General features: G+C 43.9%; 1 protein-coding gene across 5 annotated transcripts in view; it reads left to right on the top strand.

The window, feature by feature from the left end:
* PELI1 (pellino E3 ubiquitin protein ligase 1) overlaps positions 1 to 18,705 on the top strand; it is a 41,257-nt gene extending 22,552 nt beyond the window's left edge. For 3 of the 5 annotated variants that reach the window (XM_040060387.1, XM_058420037.1, XM_058420036.1), the window contains exons 2-7: positions 10,670 to 10,814; positions 11,057 to 11,186; positions 12,718 to 12,819; positions 14,828 to 15,025; positions 15,147 to 15,335; positions 16,304 to 18,705. In XM_040060387.1, coding sequence (XP_039916321.1) covers positions 10,744 to 10,814; positions 11,057 to 11,186; positions 12,718 to 12,819; positions 14,828 to 15,025; positions 15,147 to 15,335; positions 16,304 to 16,870 — 1,257 coding nt within the window. In that variant the 5' untranslated portion in view covers positions 10,670 to 10,743 and the 3' untranslated portion in view covers positions 16,871 to 18,705. Of the gene's footprint in view, positions 1 to 1,598; positions 1,624 to 6,173; positions 6,236 to 10,669; positions 10,815 to 11,056; positions 11,187 to 12,717; positions 12,820 to 14,827; positions 15,026 to 15,146; positions 15,336 to 16,303 lie in introns of those variants that run through there. The other 2 variants (XM_040060388.2, XM_040060386.1) reach the window with 2 other exon arrangements.
* The last annotated feature ends 3,851 nt before the right edge of the window (positions 18,706 to 22,556 follow it).

Below are 22,556 nucleotides of genomic sequence, written 5' to 3'. Positions count from 1 at the left end.
TTTCAGAGCAGTGTTCAATCCTGTGGTTTTTTTGGTGACCAGGGGAGTGGAAACAATGGAGCACCTGTACATCAGTGTTTCTCCAGACACTTTCCAGTGCTCAGCAGCTGTGGCTCAGCCACTTCTGTGGAGCAAAGTGGGATCTTTGTGCTTAGTAATCTATGGCAGGAGAAAAAAAAAAAAGTGTCTTTGAGCCTGTGTATGGTTTTATTATCGAGAATAACCTATGACAGTGTGTTCTGCAGCTAAATTTTCTGTGTGGGTGACAAGATCCTGTAACAGGACAGCTGTACTGTATTACTTAGGGGGAAGTTTGCTGTGGAGTACAGATTGAGAAAAGAGAAAACACAGATGCATTCACCTTGTTCTCAGCAGTGAAGCTGAATTCTGTAGAGCTGGAACTTACGCTGTGTTACGGCATTATGAACAGAAAAGCTGTTTTGACAGTTCTTAGGTTTGAGTGTTACCCAGTGGCTATACTGTGAGGTGAACTGGGGAAGAGATTCAGCTAAAAAAAATCACAGAGCAGATAAACCAACTTTTTTAAACTTTGGCAGATCAGTCCATAAAATTGTGTTTGAAAGATTGAGGTGGCAAGCCAAGGAGGGAGCAGCAGAAACAAGAGCAAGTCATGTGTACAACGTGGAGATGTGAAATGTCAGGCTGTATCTATATTGCTTGAGCCAGGATAACCACATACCCCTTCTTCACCTAGTACAGCTGTGATGTGAAGCTTGATGTAAAGGTTAAGCTGCTGTGTCACATCGTGATTGCAGCAGCCTCGCAGCATTTGCATGATCAATTCCACGAGGTAACTTTGGAAGCTGTGGTAACTTGATCACCACTTTATGGCTCAGACATTTAAATTATCCCACTCACTGGCTTGATGCAGTGATTTCAATGTTGGTGGAATGAGAAATGAGCTCATAACCCGGTCTGGCACGTGCTGATTTGCCTTTCTAAACGTGCATCCTACAGGACTGAGCTGTTGTGGAATCGTTACAGTCCAGTACGCACAGGTGGCACCTGCAGGTGTGTCATGTGTCCAGTCCTACGGTATTAGTGAATGCCTGAAGAATTTCTGCTGGTATAATTCTCAGCATATTAAGAAATTACTCTTTGTGTGGGAGGTGAGGAAAGCTAGCTGGGCTAATAAATGATGGTTTAAAAAAAAAAAAAAAAGAAAAGGTATAGCATGCATGGGAACAGTTATGTAAGAGAAGGAAATAAATCAGTGTTTCTCTGAGAACCTCATCCGCAGAGCTGCCAGGCAATTGGGCTGCAGTATTGTTCTCAACACACCCTCTGCTTCCTTTTTTTCCTTTTTGGGGCCAGGGATGGATGAATTGATGGAGCGGGAGCAGGATGCCGCTTGTGCCTCCAGCCAATGCTGCGTGGTGCCGCGGTGTTTACCCAGCTTACGCAAGGCAGAGCCGGCCCCTCTTGAGGCAGGAGGCGCTTCCCACGGCTGAAGTAAAAGCACACAGAGCACTCACTCAGTCTGGCAGTTGCCGGGGGTTTAAAGGAGTTGGTGGATTTCGGCTGATCTTTAACGGGATCGAAGCGTTTGGGTTTTTTTAATTCTCTGCCGCGTAGGAATACCGCAAGGACGCGAATATCCCGGTAAGTGCTCCGCGCGCCGTGGCTTTTCCCTTTCAGCGTGGTATTGTTTCAGTCTCTCTTCGAAAAGTCTCCTCAGTTGCAGTGGTTTGAGTGATGTGGTGGAAGGGAGATGTGAGAGCGGGCAGTGTGTCTGCAGGCTCCCCTTCCACCTCAAAGAGGCGGAGGCATTTAAAGTGCACAGCACCGTAAGTGCTGTTTGATCATAAGAAGTGTCAGTCACTTCTCATTTTTAGGATGCAGAGCAAGATGCCTTAAAGCTGTCATTACCTAACAAAATCGTACCAAGGGGAATTTCTCACGGAGCTGTTGAATATTTCTGTTGTCTAAACCGAGGAAAAGGCTTTAAATGTAACTGTAACTCCTGTTTTTGTAAGATGATATAGTATGCTACTGAAAAGGCTTTAGCGTAATACAAACAGCTATTTTGCAGATACTTCGGTACATGAACTGCCTTATCAGCAGGCCAGAGCCTCATAAAAAGCAAAACTGTAACATTCGGGCATGTAGAACAAGAAGTCATTGTGGTTTTTTGCAAGCCCAGGCTCCTCAGCTGTATATCCCAGTACAGGTGCATCAGTAGATTTTCCTGGACTTGAAAAGCTCCATTGCTTTGGTCTAAACTCTTAGGAAGTTCTGCTCTTGTGGCTGACTCTAAGTGAAAGTTGGGACTGCATTGTTTTGGTTTTTTTTAACTATGTAATTTGTCTTAAGCAGTGGAGAGGATAATGCCAAAGGTTTCTAACTGTGGAGTTCACTGCAGCAGAACTGTACTTCTGTACTAGTATTGTACGAAGTTTTTTTCTGTTTGTACTTATGCAAGGCTCTCTCTGAAGATACAAATAAGCGTGCTGTGGTTAATGAACACCTGATGTTCTCCCAGCATGCCTCTATGTAGTATCATTTTATGGCTTTTTCGTACGGGTTACAGGTTACAGATAAACTTCACTTGATAATCCGAGCGAAACGAAAACAAAATCAAAGCTGGGGGGGTTTTTTCAGCATAGTTTGTCCTAGCAGGCAAAGTCCAAGTGCAGCCAGAACTTCAATCTTCTGATGTAGCAGCTTGTGTGAGTAACTCTTGACAGGTAGTTCAGCTGATGGAGCCAGGACAAGCTGTGGTGTTCGAAAGGGCTGAGCCCTGTGCCAGGCTCCACGTCTCATCACCGCTGTATCCAGGAGCTGACCTGGAGGAGATGGGGGGGCAAGGGGGTTCAGGCTGCGTGTAAAATGGAGCAGGTTCACCGGTGAAGAACTTTCTCGGCTAATTAAGGATACGGATAATATTGCAGTGACAGCTTTAAAATAGACACCTTGTGCTAAAAGACAAATGTTTTTTGGCTTCCCACACGCAGTCTGAATTACATCATTTATAACCCGTAGGAGGTTATCGTGGTTTCCTCAGGGGAGGATCAGCTGTTACTTTTCATGACTGAAAAAAAATTGGGGATTATTTCTTTTTTCCAAGGGAATATTTTCAGAATTGATTTTTGTCAGTCTGTCGGAGTGGATCATTATTGATTACGTAAATCTTCCAGGTTTAATACACCCAACCACATTGTCATGTCATCGGTGGCGGTTCAGAATAAGAGAGCTGAAGTTAGCAGAGGTCTGATTAAAATCAGCCCCCTGTGCTTTAGATGGGTTTTTTCAGTCTTCTGGAGAGGAATGCTATTTTTGAGTACTATCATAAAGTACAGATTTTCATGTAGATGCCTATAATAGAAGTCCTATTCTAAACCACTTCCCTTGTTCATTGAGCAAGGTTGCTTGTCCTCAAGGCACCGTTCCTGTCTTCTCTGAAATTGCTGAGAACTTCTCAGGCTTGCTTCTGAGGCTGGAACAGAACTGGGAGCAGAATGCTAGATGCCAATTCAGCCAAAACTGCCGTTTCTTAGACTGGACAAAATTAGCTGTGGCCTTAGAGCAAAACAGTAGATTTTCTCTTGTCTGTCGAGTTAATGCCCCTTTCAAAGTGTCTGCAGACAATGGGGTTTTGTGTGTGTATGTGCTCTGACTCTTGCATGACTTGTTTCCAGGATGACCAGCCCACTAATGGCAGGTGTCCATGGTAAAAAGATGCTTTCATTCTGTTTGTGACAATTAAAAACTCCTCTGTTGAGATTTCACAGATGTTTTCAAGGCACAGCAGTCAATAGTTGTTGCATCGGTTTATGCTTGGTGTCCTGTGCAGGATCAGCTGCTTGGTCATTTCAGAGCTTGGCCTCGTTGTCTTGTTTTTGAGATCTTGTTTTTGTCTTGCTTTCATATCATAAGACACTCATGTGTGTATAATGGATGACTAAGCTTATTCTGAGTTGCAAAAGAAAAGGTGTACAGTATAGACTAAGGAAATATAAGCCATACTAAAGCAAAAGGCTGGACTGATACTCCATACTCCCAAGGTTTATTCCTGGGGATTTTTGGTGTTGAAAAGCTCCCTTTTCTAGAAATAAGAAAATGAAATTTCCTTCCTTGGAAAGGCAGTGTGTGGCTATTGATCTAAAGTGATAGGCATTTAAATTGCACTAACAGATGCATCACTATACCTTCCCTATGCATCTGAAGGATGCAAGCTGTACACAGAAAGTGGCTGCTGTCAAAAGTGGGGTTTAAAACCTGCTGATGTTAAAATTGCAGGTGTGTATGGGAAGGAAACGTGAGCTTGTTTCGACAGGAAACTGGGAGAAGTGGTAAAACTATGGTTGATAAGCACATGCTCTTCCTACCCAGCGATCACTTCAGTAAAAACTATTTCAATACAAGCTTACCAAACTATTTGTAGGAAAAGCAGTTAAAGGAGAATAACTTCCCAGTGGTGAAAGTCACTTCACCCATCACATAGCAGAAAGTGATTTCTCAACCTTTGCGTCAGTTTTCAGAAACACAGTGATGCAAGGAGCTGATTCCTTGTTGCTTGCGCCGGTGGAGATCAGTAACATTATTGATACTGTTTGTGAAACCTGGCAGCCTGGGCTCCGTGGGAACACACACTCGCACAAGCAGTCACACTGCTGGGAATTACTGCGGGATTTTGGGTTGGTTTTTTGTTTGTTTGTTTCCTTTTTTTCCCTTCTGTCTGGTTATTGCCTCCTTCTCCTTCCGTGCTTGCAAATATCTTCATCTTGAGAGACTAGTATTCTGTACAGCTTGTTTGTGTCTCACAGTGACTTTTAACTTTAGTATTCTGGTTGTTTAAATCTGGAAATCAATTTTTTTTTTTTTTTCCTTTGAAGTGGTGAGATGTAGCCATGGAAGAGAATACTCAGTGCTGAAATACTTTTTTCAGAGGATTTTGGTTTCTGATCTTGTAGTCGCAGGAGACTTGCCTAGTGGAAACCAGAGTGGAAAAAAGAGCTTAAATGTGTGAATCCTAAACATTTACAAACTTGGGTCCTACTCATGTATTCTCAGGTATTGTCACGCTATTCAATGTGAATTGTTTGCAGTATGGGGTTTTAAGTCCAAATAAAGCTGGAGACACTAAGGTGTAAATCTTGAGGGATAAGGACAAAATCTTGTTTCATCAGTAATGGAGTTACTTATAATTTATGTCTAACTGGTCAAAAGTGTAGCTAAAGTGCATATTCCATTTGCTTGATAGAATCGTGTGGACTTCCCAAAATTAATTGTATTCCTGGAATAATTTAGGGGTTGGGAGGTTGTCTGGTTCAGTCCCTGGACTCAAAATGGAACTGGACTGTCTTTGATCAGGCTGTTCAGGACCACATGCAGCTGATCTCCAAGGGCGGAGATCTCATGTGGATTGAGGGGTTTTCCCTCCCATAATAGCTAAGCAGGATTTTCTGTGTTGTAGCTTGTGTGTTGCCTCATGTCCTGTCAAAAAAGGCTAGATTCCATTTTGTCCCTATTCCCTCTGGTTTAGCACAGAATTGCTGAGGGAGGAGCTGGCTGTGAGAATTGCAAGGGTAGTCAGTGCAGAACTGCAAAATAGTAAAAAAAAAATAAAAACATCCATAGATAAAATGTCTCGTTATTTCTAAAAGCTAAAAAAAACCCCAAACCTTAAAATGTGTAGATAGGGAATATAAATATAATATTATAAAAAGGGAGGGGAAGATTCCCATTTTTTTTTTGCATCTGAATCAGCATGTTTTTATTTTAATATATTCATTGACAGAGGACTCCTTTCTATACTGTGAAAGTGGTGTTCTATGCAGTATTTTAGAAAAGGGCTAGTCTGGCACTAGCTACAGTTGCTAGCAGCCTATAATGCTGGCTCTGTGTTTAGAAAATGACGGTAATTTATTACAAAGAGACTTTTATTCTAGTATTTTTAGCTTGCAGCCGAGTGTTTAATGAATCTCTGCTTGGGCTCATTGAATTTATGTTCTCCCTTCCCCCAGCCCATTTTAACCATTAAGGTGCTGCAATTCCAGGAGCTGTGCTTGGTCTACAAAACAGCAAACTTCATTCACAAGGTGCTGTGCCTTATTCAAACAAAAATCTGAGGACTTGCTGAAGCAACTGAAGACTAGTTGTGAGTGAGTGTCGTGACCAGAAAAGGCAGCTGAACGGTTGTAGATGACTGGTTAAGCTGGAGCTGATAGTTCAAAACCAACCAAAATCCATCTGTCCCCCATGGAAAATGAAAGTGAGCTCCACCCTCACATACCCTGTGTTGTTTGGGAGGTTTCCCCAGGGGAGGGTCTGGGTGCAGGGGGCAAGTGTTTGCATGGGACAGGAGAGACTACGATGCGACTTTTCCTTCTGCTGGCATGGAGTCAGAAATCTGTGGCTTGCTTTCTCCACTCCAGCAGTCTTTGCCTTCTGTGGCTTTAGTGAGTACTAGGGAGCAGGAAGGCTTGTAAGAAACCAGACTTACATTCCTGAAACAAATTTTAAATGCTTTTCTCTGTTCACTTGTCACTTTCTAGTCCTTCAGTAGTATTGAACACTGAGCTTTCTGCTGGCCCCAGAAGAACCAGTGTTAAGAATGAAACTGCCTGTTCACGAGTTCTTCCTGTTCCAGTTTCTCATTTGTGATCCTGAAGGATCTTAACTGGTACCCATTGTGCTTTGTGGCTAGCTGCAAACAGTTGGTGTTTGCCTTGAGCCATGCAAGTTGCTTTACATCTCAAAACCTTTTCAAACCCATAACACAGGACTGTGCAAAGGTAAGCATCTTCAGGCTTCAGTCTCTTCTCTTTGGCAGAAGCAGAGATCTTGACGTGAAATATTTGCTGCTGCCAGTTCTATGATTTTTGGAAGGACGTTGGATGAGCTGGGATCTTGTAATCGACATCTTACTCCTTATCAGTGTTGAAGGTTCTTGGAGGAGTTTAGAAGAATCTGTTGTTCAGAGCTTTCTCCAATGAAGCCTGTTCCACTGATGTCTGGAAATGCTGGTCCAAAAAGCAGCAAAAATATCGTTTGCTTGTATTTAGTTCAAACAGTTGGTTCCCTAGCTATGTACTGGCCCTTCAGAGCCAAGTTGTCTTTTTAATTAGCCTTTCCTGACTTTTTGAAGAAAAGAAGTACTCTAGGAATAAAAACCGGTCAGGTTACACTGCAAGAGAAGGCCCATTATATATATTTTGGTGGATCTTTTTCTTCTACTCAACAGTGTTCCTTCAAGTAAGTTCTTCACTCAGTTTTGCATGGTCCATAAGCCTGCTGTGTTTCAGGAGTGGAGATGTAACCCCGTGGCAAATGAGACTCATCTCCAGTGGGACAGCACTTGAGTTTTATTTGCAGACTTGAAATTTCCCCTGGACTGATTGATCTTCAGGACCTCACTGGAAGGATATAATTGTTCTTTGTTACTTCTGGGAACAAAAATATTTTCCTTTTGGGTACAGTGCACCAGGCCAATCACACCTGGATGAGAGGCAGTTTGTATAATTAGACTGATTATTTTTTGTGTGTGCTTTTGTTGAAGTAATCTGGGGGTGTAGTAATTGTGAAAGTATGAAGCTCATAAAGGTTCTGAGATGTATTTGAAAGAAAATTAAGTTCAAACATTCCAGCCAGACTTCTGGAAGTGGATGAGCAAGCTGTGTTATTAATGATGGCTCTGTATTTCTAATGCTCAAACCTTCCTTAACTCTAAGAAGAAGTGGATTTCCATCATGTGCAAAATAAACTTGAGTGGATTTCTTGAAATGTAAAGCAAAAGAAACTGTTTTAAAAAGGAACTGAGCGATAGATGTGGGACATCTCTTTCCTTGTACTGAGATTTTCTGTGTGACTCCTTGTATTGCTGAAGTGTGTCCCTGGGAACTGCTGACCCCTTTTATCATTTCTGCACAGTTCTCTGGTTGCTTGGGCAGGTAGTGCATTAAAGTCTTCTTTAACTGTTCAAGAGTTATTTTCATGAGGTCTTGAAGTTGACTCAGACTGAGACGTGGTTTTTTTAGTCTTCTTTAAACAATTAAAATTGTTTACTTGGATGGATGGAGGAAGAGGAGAAGCTGCACCAAACCTGTTCTTGTACTAATGGCTAAAGTTATTTTAAATTTTTGCCTTGCCACTTTCTCTAACTGAAAGGATTAGCCCTTTAACAATGTAATATGGGGTTACACTATTTAAATCTTAGGTTACTGTGTTTCCTAGTCCTGTGCTGTTTCCTTATAGGCACTGCTGTAGTTCCATGGCAGTGTTTCTTGTGAATTTTGAAATGTGAAGGCAGAGGACAGCTGTTGGCCAAGATGAAAGTAGTTATACATGAAGAAGACTGAATTGCAGGGGAGAGGCTGTTGAGGAGATCAATATTCAAACAGAAGATGGGTTAATCATGTGAGGAGGAGATTAGATGAGTTCTTTCAGAAGACAACTGTACAAGCAAATATAATGTAAGATCTTAAAATAAAACAAGAAATGCTGAAGATGATTGTAAAAATACTTCACAGAAAAGATATCTTTATATGCAGACAAATCATGAGGATTTATACTTGCTTCACAAGTAGAAATACTTCACAAGGGAAATGTGTCTAAAGAGCTGAGCACAATTAAACACTAGGATCTATGTAGTTCAGTATTAAGGTCAGTAAAGCAGCTCTGAGGTGTGTTCACAGACACACAGATTGAGTGTGGTGCTACTGGCATCATTTAAGGTCACATTTTCATGTGATATGTTTGCTTTAACGTCCTCATTTTAGAATTCTTAAGGCAAAACCTACGACAGCGAGTAATCTCACAATCCCAGGGGAGTTACTGCTGCACTTGGGTCAGCAATCCAGAGATGCTTTGGAGCAAACTGTGTTCCTTGACTCTCTCCTGTGCCCCTGTTGCTGTGTGACAGAGGGAGAGTGTTGGATCAGGAAAATGCACTTTCAGCACCAGCTGAGAGATGGGTACCCTAAGGCTTGAACCAGGACAGCTGCCGAGCGCTCGCTGCTCCCCAGGCAGCAGGAATGGCTTGGTGACACTGTTCTGGAGATGGGACAGACACTTCACAGCAGTGCTGTGCACATCAGGTTTATTGCAACGCACTCATCTCTCTGTGGGTGCAGTTGTGACAACGTCGTGCGTGCTGGCCACAAAGACAGGCTGCAGCGAACTTGTTTCGAGCGCTGTGAAATCTGCAGTGCCCAGACTTGAAAAAAAGATTTTGGAAAACGATGAGAACTGAAAGGAGAAACTAAAAGATTTTTATTTGTTGTCTTGGTTGTGTTCTGCAGGCATTGTCGCAAATGCTTTGGGGACAATGTGATGTCTTTGCCTGTATTAGTGAGAAGCCCTCCCAAATATGTGGAATAGCACGAAGGGGCAAACTTGAGTTTTTAGAGAGCGCTGTGAGCCGACTCCAGATGGCAATCAGCATATGCACGCAGAATACAAACTTGTAGATTTGAGAAAGCGTGTTGAAGGCCGAGCTTTTCTTGTGAAGGAGCAAAGCCTGGGAGAGGGTGTAGAGATAAGGTCAATAAAGGGATCTTTGCATCAGCTTCTGAACAAATGTGAGCAGGCTGTCAAGCGCTGCCACATCCTTTTCTCTGTTCTTACAACACAACATGGGGATAGATAAAAATCTGCATGATAACATCTTTTCTGCTCATAACCATGGTCTAGCCAAGGTAGAAGAAAGTGGAAAAACAGCACCGCAGTTGTGATCAAAGCTGATGACAGGATTCAAAAAGTGCTGTGTGGGTCAAAAAGTGCATTTGCACAGGAGGCAGAATGTTAACCATCAGTCCTAAAAAAAGATCAGCAGCTCTTTGAGTTGGTATGAAAACTCACCTGGAAGGACCAAGGGAATGTTCTTATTTCTGTTAAAGAAAGCCTCAAACAGGCTCTCATCAGCTTTATTCTTTATCAAGGAAGTGCTCTGCTGGGTAGGTTTTCTCCAGAGGAAGGTCAGAGATGAGCTGCATAGGTCAAAAGTGTCTGGAAATGCTACTAATGAGCAGCTGGAAAAAAATACAGTATGAACTGTTCCTCAAAGCAGAAGTCTGAGTCAAAAATGCATTTCAGGACTGTTTTCATTAGGAGTTACATGGAATTCCCTCAGGAACTCTTCTTCAAACAGATGTTTGTACCACTTCTGTCTCTGGCTAAACACGAGAGATCACACTGCACGCCCTTAACTTTTATGATAGGCTCCATATCAAATTGTTAGGCAACTTTCTTCCATCTGCAAATCCAGAAACTTCTTGGAAAGCTCTGAATTAGACACCTCTCATGAAAACTTCTCTTTCTCTAGCTAATGGGCTAGTCTTGCTTTTTTTTTTTTTCTTTAAATTTTAATGCCTATCTGGCTCTATTTTTCAACAGCTGAATGAAATATAATAAATGAAGCTATGTATCATTTAATCTATAAATTAGCATGGAGGAGAAACAAGTGTGGATGTTTTAAGGCCATAGTGGAATTTTTTAAACTCATTTTTTCGGTGATCTGGCAGTTCTTCAAGGCACTTCAACCTTAATTCATGTGGTTTTATATATATGGTTTTAAAAACTGTTTCAGGCAAAAACAAAACATGGAAAACACAAAATATTGTAACTATGGTGTCAGATTGGTGTGTGAGTTTGTGTAATTGGAGTAGAGTGTTTTATCTTACACGTAATTTTGATTTTATTTTTACAGGAAATAATGAAAAAAGTGTGCCACAACTCTTGATCAGAGACCTGACGTTTGAGAAGAAGTCACTAGCTAAGCTCATGTTTTCTCCTGATCAAGAAAATCATCCATCAAAAGCACCAGTCAAATATGGTGAACTGATTGTATTGGGGTAAGTGTTTGTGTGTAAGAGTCTGAGGGTTTTCTATGCTGTAGTCCTGTGGGCATGTTTCAGTACTGTGTTAATCAATTCTTGGATTTAAATGTGATTAATTGAAAATCTGTAATTAGTGACGCTATCCTAATTGAGAACACTTGGTGCTTAGAGTGAAAGTTTCTGTGGGTTTGTATCTCATGAGAACCTAAGTAACACAGGAATGATGGGTTTTGTTCTTTCTCTGTGCTTTTTGCTAGGTACAATGGGTCTCTCCCAAATGGAGACAGAGGAAGAAGGAAGAGTAGGTTTGCTTTATTTAAAAGGCCCAAGGCAAATGGGGTGAAACCCAGCACTGTGCACATTGCCTGTACCCCTCAAGCAGCAAAGGTAACCTCCATGTCTCCCTTCAAGTCTCTCTGACTTCTCTTTGTGCCATATAAAGAGCTGTCAGGAAGTGGTTTAAACAGCATAAGTGTCTGACTGTGAAAAGAACGGTTTGTGTTCATCCAAAGTTTTTTAGTATCTGTCAGGGCTAGCAAGAAACAATTCAGCAAAGAAGATTCGGTGCTTAGTCCTTGCCGTGGCCAGAAGAAAAAAATTAGTTTTGAAACATGAATGTTCTGGGCACAGGCTAGTCATATAAAAAAAACTTTCTATTTTGTTTTCCTTCCAAACTTAGTACAGACATCTGTTCTAGACTTTGTGGTTTTGCACTCACTCAGCTTTAGCACTTTGCTTCACGTGCAGCTGGCTTTTAAATGATCCTTTGCCAAAAGCTCCACGTGGCCTTGGTGCTCCATCCAATGGGTGGGAGTTCCCCAGGGATCAGGACAAGTGGGTTTTGCAGGGCTTGTGATCAGAGTTCCCGTTAAGAAGCAGAAAAGGAAGGGCTTAAGCCCTGAAGTTGAACTGTATTTCATGCCGATACATCATAACTAAGGTATTGCCGTGAAATATTGTAGCTATTCAAGTGTATGTGCAATTGTGTTCAATAACTAATGGAGCATTTCTACTGGAACAGTGGAATTTGAGGATGCTTAGTGGCTGTTCAGAAAATGCCAGTGACAAGATCAGGCTTTTAAAGAAACCACGGTAGTGTTAAGTGTTTGACTCCCAGAATACCTTGACACTTGAGGATCTTAACCCTAAATTCAGGGAATGGTATTAAAGTGTTCTGAAATCAGAAGCATTTTTCTACCAAAAATCTTGTAGTAGAGCTACATTCATAGTAGATCTGTGAAAAGAACATTTATTTTTCCAAATTCGTTGTGGTCTGGTAAGTGCTGTTTAGCAGCACTTTTTAAAAAGTGTTTGTTAGTTCCTAGTAGGTAATTGCAGAATGAGCATCTAGATTAACAAACTCAAACCTTTGCTATAACTTCTGCAACCTGTGTTGAGTTTCTCCATTTTACCCTATTTACCACCACTTTATCCGTGTATCTTAAATCAGCCATTACTGATTTTAGTATTAAATCAAATCCTGTTTTTAGAATGAAGTCCCTAAGTTTTTCTCCTCACTTTGCTGTTGGCCAAGTTCATGCTGAGATGGCCACGAAGGTGTTACATTCAGTTTTAGCCTTTGCATTTGGTTGTTTTGTCCTTTTGTGTTGAAGCCAGTGTTGCTTTAACACAAAACGTGACTAATAATGTGCCCTGGTTGTGTTTATTTAGCTGCAGCATGTGGTAAAGAGACCAGTTTGGTCTGTTGCTGAATCAATCCCGCAGCTTTTTTTTAGTGGTCACGACTGGGTTTTGTGAAAGTTAACTGCAGGTGTGTCATTAACAACCATCTGCCTTAATGCATTAATTAGCACAGAAGGCTGGTGTTATATATAAATATATTTTTTTGTCTGCTTTGCTGCTGTATGCTGTAGAATCATTGTGCACTGGTTCAATAATATTTGGCATTTTTCCATAGGCAATAAGTAATAAGGACCAACACAGCATATCTTACACTTTGTCTCGGGCCCAGACAGTAGTAGTTGAATATACACATGACAGCAACACAGATATGTTCCAGGTACGTGAAGTAAATGTGTAAGTGTGTTCTCATTTTGGGTAGTTCCAAACAAGGCATCTTCTCAGCAGGCTTTTTCCTTCAGACCCAAAAGTTTCTCTGTGTCATTATTCAGAGCAGTTTAATTCTGTTCATTCCCAAGGTGTGAACAAAGCTGTGGGTCTATACTTCTCTTTCAGACTTGGGCAAAGGTGAAAGTTGTGGGCTTTTGTGACTAATGCACAAGATTATGGTTTTGCATTTGATTGCTGGTCTGCAAGTCACAGAACCTCCTAGTCCCTCCTTACAAAATGAAGAATAAAGGGCACAGTTCTCTTTAAGCACTTGGAACTTTGCTTCTGGCATTTGCGAAGGGATTTGGGATCAGCCAGTTGGAGACAGGGTAGAAGAAATACAGCGTGGAAACACAGGAAAGCTTTTGGCACAGCTAATACGAAAAATGCTCTGAACTTGTTTAAGCAAACCCAGAAATGTCTCAAGCACTGGGAGATGTGAAGAGAGGAGCCTTAGTGCTGATGCTGGTGGTTCACAACAACTTTGCTGCAGTTCCTGTGTGTATGAGAAGGGACCACAAAGACATCTGCAGCTGTGGTGTGCCCTCGTATCTTATAATTGTTTCCTGTTTTTCTCAAAAGGAAGGGGTTTGTTTGGGGGTTCTTTTTAATGTGTGCTTTGTTCTCTCTGGTTCCCAGACTGTGATCTTGTGTTTGGTTTTTTGTTGTTTTTTTTTTTTTTTTTACCCCCCTCGTTTTTGCCACTGGTTCATGGCAAGGAGTTTTTGCTGTCACAGCACTTAGCTGTGACGCCACTGCAGGATCTGAGGAGGTGTTGGGAAGTGGTGGAGGAAGCTGCTTTGCAACTGCAAATACTTACAACAGAGCAAAAGGGCTGTAATGAAATCACTGCAGCAGAAGCCATTGTTTGTGCGAGTGTTCTCTCTCCAGGCACGCTCTGGCATGTGTGCTGCTCTGAAATCGCCCCAGGCAGTTCCCCTGTGCTCACGGGTTATCCTGCCTAAGAAGCAATAGAAAACTGGATTCTGACAAAGCAGTTTTAGTCTCATGAAAAGCTCTCCAGCCCTCACCGAAAAGCACCTCAAGCTTTTGAGTCTCTTGCTCAGCAGTTAATCAGTCTTAATATAACCAGCAACTTTCAAAGAGCCTGAGAGCTCTGGAAGTGAGTGAGTAGCAGTGTGTAAGGGGGCTTGAAACCCAGCTCTGTGGAAGTTTGGGAAAGGGTTAATACCTCTTCTTTGCAAGGAAAAGTACAAGATGAGTTGACTGGAAAAGCAGGGATACCTATGCAGTTCTGTCAAACTCAGTACAGTTGTGTGGGACTGCAAAACTCAGGGTTCCCTGAAGCCAGAAAAGGAGGAAAATCTACCAGGAAAACCTGATAGCAGTCAGATGTGACGTTCTTGTGCTCTGAGTGTGTAACTGTGGCCCCTCTCTGCCACAAGCACCTGGTACCTGGTCCTTTCACAAAAGGTTTTCTGCTTCTCAGTGCCTGCCAGAGCTGAAGAGACAGCTCACATAATCTGATTTTCATACACCTACACCTTGACTTAGTCTGGCACTGTTCAGAATGTTCTGGGCACACAAAGTGACTGCATGTCACTGTTCTTCCCTCTAACTGCTGTTCCCTGGCTGTTTTGGTGCTCCTGCAGCTGGTCTGCCTGACCTGAGTGTAACCTCTCTGATGAAAAGGCCTTCAATGGGGAATCATCTCAGAACTGACTTAATTACACCGTTTTATTTCTCCTTCCTTCATTTGGCTGTACCCAGCTTTCAGAATAACTTTGATCATTTGGAGGGCAGGAAAACTCATCAATTCAGATGAGGCTTTACAAACCTAAATTGATAGACTGGTGGACAGGAATGCTTGAAACTGTAATATCATGAGTTTTGTTTCGTTGGTTTCAATTGCTTTGAATTTGAATAGTCCTGCACCCAAAGACAAACTTCTGACCGTTTTTTTTTTGGTTTTTTTTTTTTTCCTAATACTTTTCCAGATTGGTCGTTCAACAGAGAGTCCTATAGACTTTGTAGTAACAGATACAGTTCCTGGGAGTCAGAGCAATTCGGATACACAGTCTGTGCAGAGCACGATATCAAGGTTTGCCTGCAGGATCATATGCGAGCGTAACCCTCCCTTTACAGCAAGAATATATGCTGCAGGATTTGACTCCTCAAAAAACATTTTCCTTGGGGTAAGGGAATTCTTTTTCGTTGTTCCAATAAAAAAAAATCAGTGCAGGCTTATTTTTTAAACTAATTCTAAACTGCGCTTCAGCCAAATTAAAGGTTCTCATTGATGTAATTTCCTTTTAGGAGAAAGCTGCGAAGTGGAAGACGTCAGATGGGCAAATGGATGGACTAACAACAAATGGAGTTCTTGTTATGCATCCTCGTAATGGATTCACAGAAGACTCCAAGCCAGGGGTGTGGAGAGAGATTTCTGTGTGTGGGAACGTGTTCAGCCTCCGTGAAACCAGATCAGCCCAACAGAGGGGGAAAATGGTAAGAGGAGTGACCAGTGTTGTATGCAACCTGTCTAAAATGGTGCAGCCATAAGGGTTATAGTTTGGGCACAGAGCTGGAATCTGCTGGAATTCCGTGTAGTTGTCACCTCTGCAATTAGTCACACTGCCTTTTATGTGTCTGTCTGCATGCACAAAGGTGTCTTGCTCAACCTGAATAACTGACCGAGTTTATCTGCAAGCTAGTACTTAATTGCACATCTAGGCTGCTCTCCTAAGTGGAGTTCCCAATCTGCTCTGCATTTCTGCAAACTCTCCTAGGCCTCTGCACATTTTACAAGTATTTTCCCAATTCTCCCTTGTGAGTTTGTGCTTTTAAGCTTTGCCCACTTTTCCTTTTTTATAGAATAATGAAGAATAGTTATAATGATATTGGATATTCATTTCCATGTTGGTATTCTGAGCTTTCCCTCTTCCTCTTGTTTCCAAAGACATTTCCAGGAGATAATTTATGTTTGGTGTGACTTGGGATGTTTCAGGAAAAAAGAGATGCTATATTGAACGTTTTAAGTGGTGTATTTTAGCTAGGAGTGCTAATGGGAGGAGGGGAAAGCCATGTGCAAAGGGGTGTTTTAAGAAAAAAGTCAGATGGAGGACTAAAACAGTCTCGGGACACTCCTTGAGGCATTTCAAATAACATAGTCGGAAGTGCTATAGGGATGGAATAGAGAGCTGTTAAGACGAGAGAGGAGCTTTTCTTGGCGCAGTGTGGTCTATTTTAACGCACACATTAATCTCCTAAGATGATGGAGTGGGGTTTTTCCAAAAGCACTAAAAGGAGGGCAGAGACAAGCCGACGACTGCGCTCTCCATGGGTGTCCCGTGGAGGCGGTCGGAAGCCGCTTGAAACTCGGACGCGTCTTCCGGTCGCGTTGTGGAAGCGCAACGTTGTTCCTCTTCAGAGGCCCCCCCCGGGTGACAGCTCTGTGTGTCTGTGTCCCTGTCGAGGTGGAGAACGAGACGAACCAGCTGCAGGACGGCTCCCTGATCGACCTGTGCGGCGCGACGCTGCTGTGGCGCACGGCCGAGGGCCTCTCGCGCACGCCCACCGTCAAGCACCTGGAGGCCCTGAGGCAGGAGATCAACGCCGCCAGGCCGCAGTGCCCCGTGGGCTTCAACACCCTGGCCTTCCCCAGCATGAAGAGGAAAGACGTGGTCGACGAGAAGCAGCCCTGGGTGTACCTGAGCTGCGGCCACGTGCACGGCTACCACAACTGGGGCAACAAAGAGGAGAGGGACGGCAAGGACCGCGAGTGCCCCATGTGCCGCTCGGTGGGCCCCTACGTGCCCCTGTGGCTCGGGTGCGAGGCGGGCTTTTACGTGGACGCCGGGCCGCCCACTCACGCCTTCAGCCCGTGCGGACACGTGTGCTCGGAAAAGACGACTGCCTACTGGTCCCAAATCCCCCTCCCTCACGGCACTCACACTTTCCACGCGGCCTGCCCCTTCTGCGCGCATCAGCTGGCTGGCGAGCAGGGTTACATCAGGCTCATCTTCCAAGGGCCTCTCGACTAACGCAGGTGTTCCCCCGAGGACTGATAAGCTAAGCGATTCCCGTTTTTAAACCGACTGTTTTTTCCTATTCTCTGGGCTTTGCTGGTTTGCGTTAAGATGAAGAAATTTTGGGGGTTTGTTTTTGGGTTTTTTTGTTTTTTGTTTTTTCCTCTTCGTTACAACGGCTAAATCCCTCTTTATTGAGAGAAGTCTGGAAATAGAAGAAATAGGGGGAGACCTCCTGCTTTTTTTTTTTTTTTTTTTTTAGTTAATAACTACTTCTGAAGAGGTGAGGGAAGTGTTGTAGAGTGAACTTCAATGCCTTCGGTTTAATGGTTTTTGAATCACGTGCCCACAGTGTTTGAAAGGCGTTTCATTCTTTTTGTATATGGAGGGTAAATAGTTCAAAGAACATTAGTTTACAGCTTGGATGCAAACATTGTAAAATATAACGTGTATATTAACTCTTTTCTATTTATCTTTATTACTGAAAATATTTAGAACGTTTAGAGAGTAGCTTGGTCATAGCGTGTTACATCCAGCAATTGGATGTGTAGAGTAGCTCTGGATGGAGAAGAACGTGGGATGAAAATGGTAGAAAAATCTTTTAATCTAAAATACTGAGTTCTTAGAATAGTTAAAACGCTTTTTAAACAAAGCTAATGCAAACTATGACGGCATAAAGTTGTGCTTTAACTGTGTTGAAAGGTAGCTGAGAAGGACTTCTTAAAATGTCTTTTTGGTAGGAGTGTACTTAAGATCTGGTTATGAGGAGAATATTTACCAGACTCTTCAAATATGCAACTTAGTCTAGATTAAGGATTTTTTTTTTTTTTTTTCCTCCCTTCACGCTAACACTTCTCTTTATTTAGCATTAGTGACATTTGTGAGGGTTTTTCCAATGGTAAACGTGCACAGACCAGAAAGATGAGGCTTCTTCTGTCCCTTGCAGTTTTGGGGGTGGGAGGGGACAAGGGGAGACGCGGACACGTGCGTGGGGAGCGGTTTGTGACCCGGCCACGGTCCCGGCGTGGGAGGCGTTTGTCAGCTGGGGGGAACCTCAGGCCTGGCCTTTGCCCCTCTGCCAGCTGCAGGTGCACATCTGGAGCAGAGGTGGAGCCTGGTGGCGCGGGGATGTGGTGCCTGTGTCCCTGCAGCCTCGGAGGGCTGGGCTGGGCTGGGCTCGGACCCTCAGCGCGAGGTGCTGCCGTGGGCTCCGGTTACTGATCTCTCTGCTCTCCCCTTCCTTCCCCTCTCTACCCACCAGAGAAGACCAGTGCACTACATGCAGCTCTGCTGCCAGCCCACTGTGCTTCGTGGCAGCCTGACCTTTTTAGGATTGAGTTCAGCTTTTTGGGCCAGCTTTGTACCTTTTTTTTTTTTTTTTTTTTTTTAATATGTACTGTATAATTGACAGTAACAATTTTCTGTACTTTATAGCGAAGCTTTCGTTTTTCTTTCGAAGCTGTTCCGAAATTTTCTTTGTTTAAAGAGACCTGTGTTGCTTAGATGTCATGAATTACTTACTTTGACTGTCAATTATTTCTCCATTTTTTAAAAAAGAAGTGATATATATTGTTTGGTTCACTCAGGAAATGCATGTGTCAGGAAACCTGTACTATAAGTTCAGTTAGCTGTCATGTACAAGTAACTGCTGTTACTCCCTTTCCATAGAAATATAACTGATTTTGACATTTTCCAGATTATATGAATTAAGTAATGAAACTTATGCAGCAAGAAATCCCTGTATTGTAGTTGTTCTAATCATCTTATTCAAAGTATAGTATACTGTAGTTTTAATTTTTATTTGCAAATTAATTTATTTAAACTACGTGAGTAAACACTTTTCAAAAACAGAAATTCTGGGGTCGTGGCTTTGTTTCCAAGAGATGGGGAAGGTGGCTGGGGATGGCCCTTCTGTTGTCACCTCAGGTGTGTCCCTCTGTTCTGCACGTGTGGATTAAGAGCACAGAGAAGCAGCAGCTGCAGAGACTTTGGACGTTTTCCCTGGTCATGGCTTTGAATGGCTCCTTTCAGATGTTTCCTCTCAATGTGTTTTATATTTAACTCTGTGTTAAAGGTGAGATTGTTGTTTAAAAGACCACGGTTAAATGAGTAAGTTACAAGTGCTGAAATGTAAGCAAAAACTGAACTAAATGTCTGGGCTCTTTTAAAGTGACGAGAGCTCTTGATTCCATCTTCCACAAGATCTAATTGACGCTTCTCTGGTCCCCATCTTGTTGACTACAGGAACATGGAAACCCAGAAAAGGACAGGATGACAGCTACAAAGCAGCATGAGTAAGACAGAGCTGAACTGTGAGCACAGATGGAGCACGGGATGGTAGGAGGAATATGGGAAGTGGTGTTGGAGGCCCAGCTGGAGGCTGGTGCACAGCCAGGGGGGCAGCTGGGTACATGCACACCTAACTGCAGAGGGGAGGAAGAGAGGGTCATGCCCAACATGCAGCCCTCGTTAAGGCTCTGCCCCACTAAAGATGGTACATTAGGCTTAAAACTGTACTTTTCTACCCCACTCCTCACTCCCCAAAAGAAAGACATATGAGACAAAGGTGTCTCAGCAGAACTGGCTGTGTCTCTGGGGAGTGTTAGGCGAAGGTCACTCTTCAGTCTGCCCCACATTCTGCCTGTTTTGTGCTTTTCTTCACCCAGGCTGGGTGTTAATCCCATTTTTAGAAGGGTAGAACCCGGGCATTCAAACACTTAAGACAGGGTAATCCTGCTGTCAAAGCAGCATAGCAATGGTTGCGTAGTTCGAGGAGCAAGTTCAGTCACCAACCACAACACCTCTGACTCTGGTACCCTGTTTGAGTTCCCCATGGCTTCTGTTCTTTGCAATAGTCCTCTGTAAGTGGCAAAGTGAATTTCAGGTTAAAAATAATCAAACAGATGACTGAAGCACTCTGAACTTTAGGGCCAATCCTTTTGAGCAAATTTTAGTGCTGCAAGAGGTGGCATCTTGCTGGCTTTAAGACAGCCACAGTTCCACTTGTGACAGCCTAAAGCATCCCCTTGCAGCTGCAGAGACCCAGCTCCAGGTGAGATCTGTGGCCTTCACCTGCTTTTAAAGGTTGGCTGGACTGGGGAGAAGCACTGGTGATGCAAGCAGCAGCTGGGACAGGACTGTTCCCTGGGAGACCTCTGCAGGTATAAGGAACTGAGAAGGGAATGAATGGGGGAAATGACATGAAGTGTAGGTGCTTTCCTAGCCTTAAAGTTCAGTGAAGCTCTGCTGAAGTGCCTCTGGAAACGAGCAGCCAGTGTTCTGCTTTGTGGGTGGCTGTCCACTCTTCTGGGCAGTGCAATGTGTAAAGCAGGTGATTTAACGAACTAATTTTGTAGGAAATTGCGTGGATTCAACACTGCTGGAAGGCAGCAGCTGGCTAATAAAGCCCTTTTGGTTTTTTGACTTGGTTTTTTCCCCCCAAAGCAGAAGTGGGGCAGCACATGGTGCTGGCAGGAGCATAGACAGGGAGGTTGCTGTGGCTTTCCTGGGGAGAACAGAGTGCTCTGGTTCCTTTGGCTCAGCCACTGGGTTGGAGCATCCCCACGAGTGCCTGGTGTGGCCCTGAGCAGGCTGGGGATGAGCCCTTCCCATCCCAGCTCTGCTGGGCTTGTTACACCTGCAGGAACGAGCCTGGCTTCTGCAAGGTTTAACAGGAAGTCACCTCAGGAGACTCCTGAGTGTTGGAAGGTGCTCTGCAAATCCCATCAGGATCCTGCCATGGCATGTTTGATCTCCTTCTGAAGCGACACTTTCCAGGCTCAATTCTAAAAATACATTTCCAGTTTTGCAATATAAATCTTCCCTGATGACTACAGCTATTTGCACGCTGTCTTTCAGCCTGGATTAGGCCTGGTTGCTGTTGAATTAGACCAGATTTTGTGGTCCTTGTCTTGGCTCATCCCTTTCTGTAGAAACACTGGCAGAGCTCTATTTTTAATTGTAGCACTTGGCTTTAACATAAGGGCTGTGATCATCCTAGAAATGCAGTTTTCTAAGGCTCTTGTGACTGTAGCAGATCACTCGTACCTGCACTGTTGTGCATACTGTAAAGAAGATCTGGGAAAGTATCTCTGCAGGATCTGTGATGGTTCCTGTGACTTGGATCAGTGTCTCCTTGGCAAGTGTGGCCTCTGCAGGGGCAGCAGCAGGAGCTCAGGCCCGTTTTCTCCTGGAGAACAGCTCTGCATCACCGTGCTGTTGGGATGCAGTATCCCGTGGAAACGTGGATGGGGAAACACCAACGGGTGCTACTGCAGCAGGAGCAGCCAGCTCCTTCAGCTCTGCTGCTTCTTGGTCTGGTCCCATCTTTGGCCTGAAAGGAAGAAGGGGGCAGATTTAAAGAGCAGGAAGAATGTGCTTTTATTCCCTCAAGCCTCAGGAGCCTCTCTGAGAGCAGCCGTGCCAAACCCAGCCTCGGGGAACTGGTGGCCTCGGACGTGCCCGAGGCTGGGATCAGTGCAGCGTTAGGGAATGGCATCAGCTGTAAACCCCCAGTGCCTGAATCTTTGTGTTCCTACCTTGGAGCCCCCTGAGCTTCTGCTGCCCATCCTCTCCGTGCCTTCCAGCCACAGTCACCGTGAGCAGGTGCCTGCAGAAGCGGGTCCCGTTTGCCCTGCCCAGCACAAGCCCTTGTTGGGATCAGGTTAGGCATTCCCTGGGGCTGCATTCCTCGAGGCTCAGCTCCAGGGAAGATGAGTAACCAGAGGCAAAGTGCCAGCTCTGGCAGTCAGGAGCTCCCTGCCCACTCTCTGCCACTCTTGGGTTTGCTGCTTTTGTGCCCAGCTCTCGGTCCTTGTCCCTCTTGCAGGGCTGGCAGGAGGGGATAGGAGCCAGCACCGACATCGCTCTGTTTGCTGCCTGTGGTGTTTGCCTGGCTCTGCTGCTGAGGATGTGTTTGTGCCAGCAGATCCTGGGTTCTGCCAGCCCTGCTGAGAGCCCACTGCTCCGGTGCAGGGGACTGAGATGTTTCACCGGAGCAGAAATGAGCTCAAGATCAACTCAAAGGAGGATTTTCCCGCTGCAAAGGCAACTTCTCTGCAATTTGGCAATACCTGCAATATTGTGATGTTTTTGTTTTGAAAGATTTTGCTGATCCAATGTCACTAAACAGCTCTGGAGCAGGAGTAAATTATTAATCTGCTCTGACCTCCTTCTTCTACCTCGTCTACATCTGTAGTCCCAGTTCTGTGTTTAGATTGCTACTGGAGATCTGCTGCCTTCCAGAATAACAATGGGCTTGGAGTTCTTTGGACTGGAACCAGACCAACCTTGCATGAGTTCTTCCTTTTTGTAGGTCTCCTGAAAAGGCTTCCCCTCTTCCAGTCCTGGCATGGCACACGCTGGACTCCTGAGGATTCCCTGTGAGCACTGCACGGAGCATGAGTGGCACAGAGAGAGGAGGGAGGACATGAGAGTTCATGTTGTCAGTCAGATTTAAATGTTAAACCAGTGGGAAAAGCTTCTTTATATGTGCTTTCTTTGCTATTCACTCCCAAGATGAACTGTCTGCTTATACGATTGTCTTGACCCTTATATTTCTTTCTGCTTCAACGTCCCCCAAAGAAAAAAATTAATTTAACTTTTCTCTGCAGATGTTTTATCTGAAAGTCCCTCAGTCGCGTTTGCTGTTGTGATTATGCCTTTCCTTAAGTTGATTCTGTTCAAATATGTGACTTTTGAT

Source organism: Hirundo rustica, chromosome 3, assembly GCF_015227805.2.
Source record: "Hirundo rustica isolate bHirRus1 chromosome 3, bHirRus1.pri.v3, whole genome shotgun sequence".
NCBI classification, from domain to species: Eukaryota; Metazoa; Chordata; class Aves; order Passeriformes; family Hirundinidae; genus Hirundo; species Hirundo rustica.
The sequence above is the reverse complement of the archived record's forward strand: the minus strand, read 5'-3'. Positions and strand labels throughout refer to the sequence as shown.